Raw genomic sequence first — 12,113 nt, 5'->3', positions numbered from 1 at the left:
CCCCCCCCCCAGGAAACCCACGGGTGGAGATGTGCCGCCAGTGGGAAAATCTCAGCAGCCGGAGAATTCCGGCCAATAATACAGAGATGGGAACAGGCTGCCTTAGTGACAGAGCGGATCGGAGGTTGAAAATCCATCTTAGAGTCAACTGTGACACCAATCTTAAATCATAGACCCGTAACACCTGGGGCTGGATTCTCAGCTGCTGGGATTCTCCGTTGCGCCGGCAATGCACCCACGCCCGGGGATTTCCCGACGGTGTGTGGCTGCCCACAATGGGAAATCCCATTGGCCGGCAGGTGGGACGGAGAATCCCGCCCCTGAGCTCTGGAGCAGTGCAACTGGGGGTGGGAAAGCCCAAAGATACTCTGGGGAAACGTACCTTCTAAATTGACCTTCTGCCTGGCTGCTCAGTTGTTCTCTGCCAGAGTAATTTACCCAGTGCCCCTCCCCTCCCCTTGATCTTCCACATTTTTGCTCTTCAGATAATGATCCAATTCTCTATCTGCCTTCACCACATTCTCAGACATTCCAGATCCTAATCATCCACTGCATAAAGATGTTTTTCCAAATGTCAAGGGCAGCACGGTAGCATAAGTGAAAAAAATGAAAATCGCTTATTGTCACGAGTAGGCTTCAATGAAGTTAATGTGAAAAGCCCCTAGTCGCCACATTCCGGCGCCTGTCCGGGGAGGCTGGTACAGCGATTGAACCGTGCTGCTGGCATGCCTTCGTCTGCTTTCAAAGCCAGTGAGTGGCTAGCACTGTGGCTTCACAGCGCCAGAGTCCCAGGTGGAAGTGAGGGCTTAAGTGGGTCGGTGCAGACTCGATGGCTGAATGGCCTCCTTCGCCCCTGTATGTTCTAAGTCACCATTGCTTCTTTTGCTAATCACCTTAAATTAGTGCCCTTTGGCTCTTAATCCTCCCACCTTTGGGTGGAATTTTCCATTTGTCCTACCCCATCTCAATGGGTTTGGGCTGGGGAAGGGGGGGTGGCGTGAGCTAGGCGGGACTGGAAGGTCCCACCTGGCAGAGGGATGGGAGAATTCCGGCCACTACCTCCTGACCTCTCATAATTTTGAATACCTTGACCAAATCTTCTCTCCATCTTCTTCTCCAAAGAGAACAGTTCAGTTTCTGATCAATGGTAACCCCCAGGATGTTGATTGTGGGGGATTCACCGATGGTAATGCCATTGAATGTCAAGGGGCGATGGTTAGATCTTCTCTTGTAGGAGATGGTCATTGTCTGGCATTCCTGTGGTGCCATTGTTACTTGCCCAGGCCTGGATATTGTCCAGGTCTTGCCACATTTGGACATTTCCAATCTATCCACGACACAGCTGACATTCCACATCCCTGGACCCAGTGTCATAATTCCTTTCTGCACTCTCTCCAATGCTGTCATTGAGCATCATTCCTAAAGGGTGGTGTCCAGGGCCTGCCGTTGGGATTCTGTTCCCGGCGGCAGTGCAACCTCCCCCCCCCCCCCCCCCCCGCGGGTTTCCCGGTGGTTTCAATGGGAAATCCCATTGACGAGAGGCGTGAATAGAGAATCCCGCTGCCAGCGAACAGTGCGCTGCTGAGAAACTCGCAGCTGCGCGGGGAGGGCGGGGGGGCAGAGAATCCCACCTCAGGACTGGACCCAATCTCCGGTTGAGACTGAACCAGTGTTTTTATTTATTTGTTTATTGCTCTTATTTACTTATGGGATGTAGGCATCGCTGGTTAGGCCAGCATTTATTACCCATCCCTAATTGCTCCTCAGAAGGTGGTGTAAGCTGCCTTCTTGAATCTCTGCAGTCCGTATGGTGTAGGTACAACCACAGTGTAGTTAGGGAGGGTTTTGACCCAGTGACAGTGAAGGAACAGCGATATATTTCCAAGTCAGGGTGGTGAGTGACTTGGAGTGGAACCTCCAGCTGGTGGGGTTCCCAGGGATCTGCTGCTCTTGTCCTATTAGATGGTCGTGGGTTTGGAAGGTGCCACCTAATGCTCCTGCAGTGCATCTTGTGGATGGTACACATGGCTGTGACTGAACATCAGTAGAGGAGGGATTGAATGTTTGTGGGAGGGGCAGCAATCTAGCGGGGCTGCTTTGTCCTGGATTGTGTTGAGCTTCTTGAGTGTTGTTGGAGCTGCACTCATCCAGGCAAGTGGAGAGTATTCCATTACACTCCTGACTTGTGCTTTGTAGATGGTGGACAGGGTTTGGGGAGTCAAGAGATGTGATACATACTGCAGGATTCCTAGCCTTTGACCTGCTCTGGTAGCCATAGTATTAATATGGCTACTTCAGCTCAGATTCTGATCAATGGTAACCCCCAGGATGTTGATTGTGGGGAATTCAATGAAGGTAATGCTATTAAATGTCAAGGGACGATGGTTAGATCCTCTCTTGTAGGACATGAAAAATGAAAATCGCTTATCGTCACAAGTAGGCTTCAATGAAGTTACTGTGAAAAGTCCCTAGTCGCCACATTCCGGCGCCTGTCCGGGGAGGCTGGTACGGGGATCGAACTGTGCTGCTGGCCTGCCTTGGTCTGCTTTAAAAGCCAGCGATTTAGCTCAGTGAGCTAAACCAGCCCCAGATGGAAGCCCACGCCTCCACCCTATCCCCATAACCCAGTAACACCACCTAATCCTTTGGACACCAAGGGCAATTTAACATGGCCAATCCACCTAACCACATCTTTGGACTGTGGGAGGAAACCAGAGCACCCGGAGGAAACCCACGCAGACACGGGGAGAAAGTGCAAACTCCACACAGTCACCCGAGGCAGGAATTTAACCTGGGACGCCGGAGCTGTGAGGCAGCAGTGCTAACCACTGTGCCACCGTGCCGCACCATAGACTGCTTCATTATCTGAAGTGCTGTGAATGGTGCTGAACATTGTGCAGTCATCAGCGAACATCCCCACTTCTGACCTTATGATGGAAGGAAGTTTGTTAATGAAGCAGCTGAATACGGCTGACTCTCGTACACTGAACTGTTTTATACAGGTTTGCCATCATTTGCTTGTTTTTGTACGCCATGCTCCCTGTATCAAGTGTAAGCCTGATTAATTGCTCTCTCAACCTGCCCTGCAGCCTTCAAGAATTTATGTATATATGCCCAGGTCCCCCTTCTCCTGAACCCCATTTAGAATTATACCCTCCGTGTGTAAATCCCCTTTTAGGTTGCAGAACAGCCCCACCCTTCCTCTTACCATCTTGGTACGATTTATATGCCTGTAGAACATAGAACAGTACAGCACAGAACCTTCGGCCCTCAATGTTGTGCCGAGCCATGATCACCCTACTCAAACCCACGTATCCACCCTATACCCGTAACCCAACAACCCCCCACCTTAACCTTACTTTTATTAGGACACTACAGGCAATTTAGCATGGCCAATCCACCTAACCCGCACATCTTTGGACTGTGGGATGAAACCGGAGCACCCGGAGGAAACCCATGCACACAGGGGGAGGACGTGCAGACTCCACACAGACAGTGACCCAGCCGGGAATCGAACCTGGGACCCTGGAGCTGTGAAACATTTATGCTAACCACCATGCTACCCTGCTGCCCCCTGTAGTATTTCCCTTTTATTGGGAGAGATTATAAAGTGTTTGGCCCAGCTTCGGACGATTGAAGTTGGTAGCTGGGGAACGGAGTTTGCAGTACTCAGAAAACTCCGAGCTGGAAATTGTACAGGAAACTGACGACAGCAGGAATTCAGTCCGCAGCACATTGCAATGAGAAACAGGATCAATGTTGTGCTGAATCATCGAATGTTTGAGGTGAAATTCACTGTTAAACGAGGTTCCTTGTGACAATTCTAAACATCAGTTAACCAACCAGCTGAGAAAGAGACAATCAGGCCTCAGTTTTATGGACAGGAAATTATGGTCTGTCACCGAGGAATTTTTCGGATAACAGCTGGAACTGTTTTGTTGAATTGGCAAATTCCAACTGATGGAGAAATATTACCACACATTCCTTCACCCCTTGTGATTGAGAGTTTTGGAGAAGTCAAGTTATGGTGTTAGTTTCCCTTTAACTTTTTTCACAATACATCAAAAACAAGGTCATGAAAAATTTACAGATGAGGGTGGCAATGGTTAGCACTGCTGCCTCACAATGCCATGGACCCGGGTTCGATTCCGACCTCGGGTGACTATGTGGAGTTTGTACGTTCTCCCTGTGTCTACGTGGGTTTATTCCGGGTGCTCTGGTTTCCTCCCACTGTCCAACAATTTGCAGGTTAGGTGGATTGGCCATTTAAATTGTTCCTTAGTGTCCAAACGTTAGATCTGGTTAGAGATAGCGCTTCGGTAGAGTGCTCTTTCGGGGGGGTCGTGTAGACTTGATGGGCTAAATGGCCTCATTCTGCACTGTACGGATTCTATGAAAGGCCATTCAGCCTATCTCAGTTGATCTGTCCTAAATGACTTGAAAACCTACCAGCCAGACCAATCAACGATTGCAGCTACTCAGTGAAAAGGGTTCAGAGATTCGCACCTCAGCAAATTGGTAAAAGCAGATCCAGAGTCTCATATACAAGGGGCGGAATTCTCCGCAAGGCCCGACTGCGTCCTGAAACTCGGAGGTTCACGACGGCGTCGGAGGCCTCTCCTTCCCCCTATTCTTCCCACCCCGGGGGGCTAGGAGAGCCGTGTCGTAAATCTCGGCCGCGGGGCCTTGTCGCTGGCATAAGGCCCGGCTCTGGGTCACTGTCCGTGTGGAGTTTGCATATTCTCCCCATGTCTGTGTGGGTTTTGCCCCCACAACCCAAAAATGTGCAGAGTAGGTGGATTGGCCACGCTAAATTGCCCCTTAATTGGAAAAAATAATTGGGTAATCTAAATTTATAAAAAAAACACTGTCAGATTGAGAGCCAATGTAAGTCAGCCAGTATAGGTTTGATAGGGGAATGGGACATGGAACAAATAATAACGGCCAGGAGGACATCATAGATTATCATAGAATTTACAGTGCAGAAGGAGGCCATTCAGCCCATCGAGTCTGCACCGGCTCTTGGAAAGAGCACCCTACCCAAGGTCAACACCTCCACCCTATCCTCATAACCCAGTAACCCCACCCAACACTATGAAATGAAATGAAAATCGCTTATTGTCACGAGTAGACTTCAATGAAGTTACTGTGAAAAGCCCCTAGTCGCCACATTCCGGCGCCTGTCCGGGGAGGCTGGTACGGGAATCGAACCGTGCTGCTGGCCTGCTTGGTCTGCTTTATAAGCCAGCGATTTAGCCTTGTGAGCAGGGCAATTTTGGACACTAAGGGCAATTTCTCATGTCCAATCCACCTAACCTGCACATCTTTGGACTGTGGGAGGAAACCAGAGCACCCGGAGGAAACCCACACACACACGTGGAGGATGTGCAGACTCCGCACAGAAAGTGACCCAAGCCGGAATCGAACCTGGGACCCTGGAGCTGTGAAGCGATTGTGCTGTCCACAATGCTACCGTGCTGCCCACCAAGGGAGAGGTGGAGAAGCGGAGGGGTGTAATAGAGGTGGTGAGGCGGAGGGGTGTAATGGAGAGATGGAGAAGCAGGGGTGTAATAGAGAGGTGGAGAGGCGGAGGAGTGTCATCGAGGTGGAGAGGCGGAGAAGTATAATCGAGGTGGAGAGGCGGAGGATGTAATAGAGAGCTGGAGAGATGGAGGACTGCAATAGAGAGGTGGAGAAGCGGAGGGTTGTAATAGAGAAGTGGAGAGACAGAGGGGTGTAATAGAGAGGTGGACAGGTGGGCGAGTGTAATCGAGGTGGAGAGGCGGAGGGTGTAACAGAGTTGGAGAGGCAGAGTGATGTAATGAAGAGGTGGTGAGGCGGAAGGGTGTAATGGAGAGGTGGAGAGATGGAGGGATGTAATAGAGAGGTGGAGAGGCGGAGGAATGTAATAGAGAGGTGGAGGAAACCCACCCACACACATGGGGAGGATGTGCAGACTCCGCACAGACAGTGAACCAAGCCAGAATCGAACCAGGAACCCTGGAACTGTGAAGCAATTGTGCTATCCACAATGCTACCGTGTTGCCCTTACATTGGAATAGTCAATCCTGGAGGATTAATGTGGGTTTCAGTGGCTGAAGAGCTGAAGCAAGGCACTGTTACAAAGGTGGAATTAGATGGATTTCCTGTAGGAGCGGACATGAAGTTGGAAGTTCACCTCAGGGCCAGGTATAACATCTGGTTCAATCTCAGAGGGGCAAAATAAATAGCTGAGGGGTGGAGCCGGGAGCAGGGATTTACAGAATTTACAGTGCAGAAGGAGACAATTTGGCCCATCTAATCTGCCCCGGTCCTTGGAAAGAGCACCCTACTTAAGCCCACACCCTAGTCCCTGTAACCCAGTTACCCCACCCAACATTTCTGGACACCAAGGGCAACTTAGCATGGCCAATCCACCTAACATGCATATCTTTGGACTGCGGGAGGAAACCGGAGCGCCCCGAAGAAACCCACAAGACACAGGGAAAAATTACGCAAATGAGCATCTAGGCAGCACATTCAAACTATACCTCAGGCCTCAAGAAACCTTTTAAAAATTTTGGGCCTGATTTTCCGGTCTGCCAGTTGCGTGTTTCTCGGCCGCTCGCTGTTCGCCGGGATTCTATCTTCCCGCCGATTGTCAAGGGAATTTTCCGTTGTAATCACCCCACTTCACCGGGAGACCCACGGGCGGGGATGCGCTGCAGGCGGGAAAAGTGATTCACAATGACCTGAGAATTCCTGCCTTTATTTCAGCCCCCGACATTTCATCCCGTCCTGGACTGAGGTTGCAGCTAAAATGTAAAGGCAGCCTGGCCAGTGGGCCCGCCCGCCACCCATAAAAGCAGATGGGCCTGGTAAAATTTCATCTAATTGGTCCCTTAATGGGCTAAATTGCCTGCTTGATTGTGTGTGTGTGTGTGTATTGGGGGAGTTCCCCTTATCTGTGAATGGGGGGTTGCCCTTGTGTGTGTGTGTGTGTATTGGTGGGGAATATTGTGCAGGTGCGCGAGGATGCCAGGACACGGGTCCGATATCTTCTCACTTGATTTCCTGCACTTTCGCCCAAGCAACATAAAATCTGGACCATGTGTTTTTGGATGATGTCGACAAGGGGAGAAAGTCGCTGAGAAATAGGAAGGGGGCCTATCATACCATCACCAACAGTCCCTGCCCAAATGAAGCAAAATAAAATGGTGCAGGTTATTGTTGAACTCAATTTTGAGTGCAGAAGGTGGTAAGGTGCTTCACTGAAAAATGAAGTTGCTGCCCCTTGAGCTGCTGTTGAGCTTCACTGGAACTATGTAGGAGGCCGAGGACGAGAGGTCAGAGTGCAAATATTCCTTAAAAGCCGATGTATTGACCAAGATTTTGGACAACTGTCCGAACACATTGATGCTTGCTTCAATGGCCATTTTTGTCAGCCTACACCCCTGTGAAACGCCTTGGAACACTTGGCTAACCAAAGGTATATAAATGCAAGATACCATCATAGTTTTGAAATGGGTGGGATCAGTACTTACATTTTATGACAAAAAGTCCAAAGATTAAAACAGAAATAATGATTGGTACCACCACAGCAAGGGAGATCGGTAAATGTAGGTCAGATGATGGTTCACATCCTTTACCTGCGGATAGACAACATCATGTAAATCTATGAACTACAGATTGTAATCAGCACATTTATTGCAAATTCAAAGGAATAGAAGACTACGCAAAACAAGAACAGAGGGCGCTGGGAAAAATCTGTAGGTCTGCCAGCATTTATCAGGAGAGAAAGAGCTAACGTTTTGAGTCAGAACGGAAAGGAGGGAGAATAAAACCGTTAGTAGTAGGCTTATATTAACACTGCAATGAAGCGACTGTGAAAATCCCCCAGTCGCCACATTCCAGCGTCTGAGGGAGAATTCAGACTGTCCAATTCACCTAACAAGCACGCCTTTCGGGACTTGTGGGAGGAAACCAGAGCACACGGAGAAAACCCACGCAGACACAGGGAGGGACATGCCTGGGCAGTAACCTCTGGGCAGCTCCATTGGTGGGGATTCCCCCTATCTTTGAGCGGGGGGTTGCCCTTGTGTGTGTGTGTGTATTGGGGGGAGTTCCCCTTATCTGTGAGCTGGGGGGTTGCCCTTGTGTGAGTGTGTGTATTGGGGGGGGGGGGGGGAGTTCCCCTTATCTGTGAGCTGGGGTTTGCTCTTGTGTGAGTGTGTATTGGGGGCTTCCCCCTATCTGTGAGTTTTTCGAAATCTTGGCAGGTGAAGGGTGAAGGATTTTTTATCAGCACCTATCGGAGAACCCCGATCTCTGTAGAACTGGCGTTTCCAGCTCGACCAGGCCCTAGCCTCCTTCTGCCGTGTAAACTTTATTCCTTCATGAGGTATCCATGAAAACTGTCAAAAATACCTCAGCAAACTGGGGCAGCACGGTGGCACAGTGGTTAGCACTGTTGCCTACAGTGCTGAGGACCTAGGTTCGAATCCCGGCCCTGGGTCACTGCCCGTGTGGAGTTTGCACATTCACCTGGTGTTTGCGTGGGTTTCACCCCCACAACCCAAAGATGTGCAGGTAGGTGGATTGGCCACACTAAATTGCCCCTTAATTGGGAAAAATCAAACCTCAGCAATTAGCTCTTTTTTCTGGGGCTTCAGACTCTGTTGATTTTATCACTGGGCACTCACCTGATAGTTTATTTATTTCCCAGAGCAGAATACTTGATGTACAGATCACAATCAATCCGCCCACTGGAGTTACTGCATCCAGAGTGACACGGCAACCTGGAAAAAACATAAAACAGAAAGAATCACAGACTGCACAGATCACGGACACACACATACAGAAACATGCACACGCACATGCAGACATATACACATGCACACGTATATGCTTGATCACAAATTCTGAGCTGTCAACATCATGCTGCGTCTCTGGAGAATTTAACTGGTCAAAAAAATAACCAAAACACTTATGTGGGCCTGTGTTGTGGTAACAAATATAGTTGTCAGCTGTGGAGGTTTTGTGTACAGTGGCAGCGTCCCGACTTGTGAAGCAGCAGTTCTGGGTTTGAGCCCCACTCCAGGGAAGGTGCCTTCATAACGTGGTCAAAGAGGTTGACTATCAACCTGCAAATTCGTCCAGTGCACCAAAGTTGACAGAAAGACCGGGAGAGACCCTTAGTCAGCCAAGACCGTGTGGCAGCTGCAATGCAGCAGCCTCCCCATGTTAAAAGACTCCACACACTGCTATGGATGCCTGGAGAGATCCTAACAGTGTCAAAGATAATAAGACAACAGCTTTGGAAGGGCCAGGCCCCCTGACCGTCGCTCTCTCAGAAACACCGCCTTCCTAATCCTTGCTACCTTACCTGTCCACACAAACGACAAAATCAACCATTCCACCCCCATTAAAAATGTTTTTGGCAAAAAGATGGGTCGGCACAGAAATAAAAATAAAAACCACAGCAAAATAGTCACCTTAACCACCTCCACCCTGGGCCTGCCAACGATAGGGGAATATGGAGGCAATTTCAGCTGCACTTTAGTTTAGAGGCGGGGACCGACGTGGATATCAATTCGAGGGCATCACGATTTTGAGCCAGCGAGGATGGGTGCGAGGTTTCGGGAATGGGAGGAGTGGGGTGTAATGGAAATGAAGGACTTATTTCTATCAGGGCGGTGTGAATTTGGAAGAGTTGGAGGAGAGGTTCGGGATTCCGTGGAGGGTTGTTTTCAGGTACATGCAGGCGCGGGATTTCGCGACTTTCCGGTTGCACCTTGGGGCTGGAGGAGGGGGTCACCACGGCAATGTATGGGGGGATTCTGGAGGATATTGCTGTGATATCATGGTTGTGTTGTAATTCACTGACTGACCACTAGGAGTCTCATTAAGTGAATGTTAGACTTAGGTTGAGCAGAACCACAATTAAGGCTGCGGAAAGACGGGCAGCACGGTGACGCAGTGGGTTAGCCCTGTTGCCTCACAGCGCCAAGGTCCCAGGTTCGATCCTGGCTCTGGTTCACTGAACATGTTGAGTTTGCACATTCTCCCCGTGTTGGCGTGGGTTTCGCCCCCACAACCCAAAAGATGTGCAAGCTAGGTGGATTGTCCTTGCTAAATTGCCCCTGAATTGGAAAAAATGAATTGGGTATGCTGAATTTATAAATTTTTTTTTATAAGAAATAAGAATTAGAATTAGAACAGTACAGCACAGAACAGGCCCTTCGGCCCTCAATGTTGTGCCGAGCAATGATCACCCTACCCAAGCCCACGTATACACCCTATACCAGTAACCCAACAACCCCCATTAACATTATTTTTTTTTTTTAGGACACTAAGGGCAATTTAGCATGGCCAATCCACCTAACCCGCACATCTTTGGGCTGTGGGAGGAAACCGGAGCACCCGGAGGAAACCCACGCACACACGGGGAGGACATGCAGACTCCGCACAGACAGTGTCCCAGCCGGGAATCGAACCTGGGACCCTGGAGCTGTGAAGCATTGATGCTAACCACCATGCTACCATGCTGCCCCATTGCCCCAATAATTGGTTATTTTAGAAACAAAACTTTATTTCAACATGAGAAAAAAACATTTAAACTTCAAACCTAGCAATAAGAGATTACGGACACAATTTAATGGAAAGGTTTCTCAGTGTGGTAGCAAGCAGGAACTGCCGCAAGCTCCCAGACAGTCGACCCGGTGAGGCATCGCCAGTATTAAATGTTAATTGGTCCACTTAACGAGGCACCACAGGCTTCACGCCGCAAACGTTGGTCCCACCGGCTGATTTGCCCCCGACCACGCCTGCCAGCTCCGCGCCAACTAGGGGGAGCAGCCCTTGAACCGATCCCGCAGGTATTTGGGAGTACAGGTGGCTCGGGTTTGGGCCCGGCTCCGTAAATTGAATTTCAGGAGCTTGGCTGGCGGAGTCAAGTCGAATGTAGAGATGGGACAGCCTTCCCCTATCGATGGCAGGCCGGGTGGAGGTGGTTAAGGTGACTATTTTGCTGTGGTTTTTATTTTTATTTCTGTGCCGACCTGTCTTTTTGCCAAAAACATTTTTAATGGGGGTGGAATGGTTGATTTTGTCGTTTGTGTGGACAGGTAAGGTAGCAAGGATTAGGAAGGCGGTGTTTCTGAGAGAGCGACGGTCAGGGGGCCTGGCCCTTCCAAAGCTGTTGTCTTATTATTGGGCAGCGAAGGCTGAGAAGGTGGAAGATTGGTGCAGGGAGCCAGAGGCTGTGTGGGTGAAGATGGAGGCAGGCTCTTGTAAGGGTTGAGGGCGATGACAACGGCGCTGCTTCCGTTTGCCCCAGGGAAATATCTGTGGAGTCCAGTGGTGGTGGCCACGTTGAAGATATGGAGGCAATTCCGGCTGCACTTTAGTTTAGAGGCGGGGAACGACGTGGATACCAATTCGTGGGCATCACGATTTTGAGCCAGCGAGGATGGGTGCTAGGTTTCGGGAATGGGAGGAGTGGGGTGTAATGGAAATGAAGGACTTATTTCTATCAGGGCGGTGTGAATTTGGAAGAGTTGGAGGAGAGGTTTGGGATTCCGCGGAGGGTTGTTTTCAGGTACATGCAGGTGCGGGATTTCGCGAAGAAGGTTTTTGCGACTTTTCCGGTTGCACCATGGGGCTGGAGGAGGGGGTCACCCCGGCAATCTATGGGAGGATTCTGGAGGCTATTGCTGTGATATCATGGTTGTGTTGTAATTCACCGACTGACCACTAGGACTCTCATTAGTATATAAGTAAATGTTAGACTTAGGTGACCTCAGATTGACAAAGGAGCTGGGAGAGAGGTTGCTTGTGCGTGTTCATACTGTTATTCATCTGTTGTTTTGTATATATTTGACCCACAGTTAATGTTAATAAATCATTTATAGCTTTAGCTAAAGCGTTCTTGTAATATAAATCAGGCCATCCAAAAACAACATTTCAGATATGGCGTCGTTGATGGGGTTGAAGGCCTAGTGGGTGAAGGAGTTGGGGGTGACCCTGGAGGAGGGTTGTGGTGTGAGGTGCTGCGGAGGGAATGCCTCAACTTCATGTGCAAGGCTGAGGACACACCTGACGAGATCGAGGAAGAGCCGATTGTTTGAGGGGTG

General features: G+C 49.7%; 1 protein-coding gene across 1 annotated transcript in view; it reads right to left on the bottom strand.

The window, feature by feature from the left end:
• Nucleotides 1–7,512: 7,512 nt before the first annotated feature.
• Nucleotides 7,513–12,113, bottom strand: part of LOC119976501 — a 188,831-nt gene continuing 184,230 nt past the window's right edge. Inside the window, exons 17-18 of the mRNA XM_038817045.1 lie at nucleotides 8,682–8,777; nucleotides 7,513–7,628 (exon numbers count right to left, since the gene is read on the bottom strand). Of these exons, the coding sequence (XP_038672973.1) occupies nucleotides 7,513–7,628; nucleotides 8,682–8,777 (212 nt within the window). The remainder of the gene's footprint in view (nucleotides 7,629–8,681; nucleotides 8,778–12,113) is intronic.

Source organism: Scyliorhinus canicula, chromosome 13, assembly GCF_902713615.1.
Source record: "Scyliorhinus canicula chromosome 13, sScyCan1.1, whole genome shotgun sequence".
NCBI classification, from domain to species: domain Eukaryota; kingdom Metazoa; phylum Chordata; class Chondrichthyes; order Carcharhiniformes; family Scyliorhinidae; genus Scyliorhinus; species Scyliorhinus canicula.
Note: the sequence above shows the minus strand (reverse complement) of the source record. Positions and strands in the feature narration are given on the sequence as shown.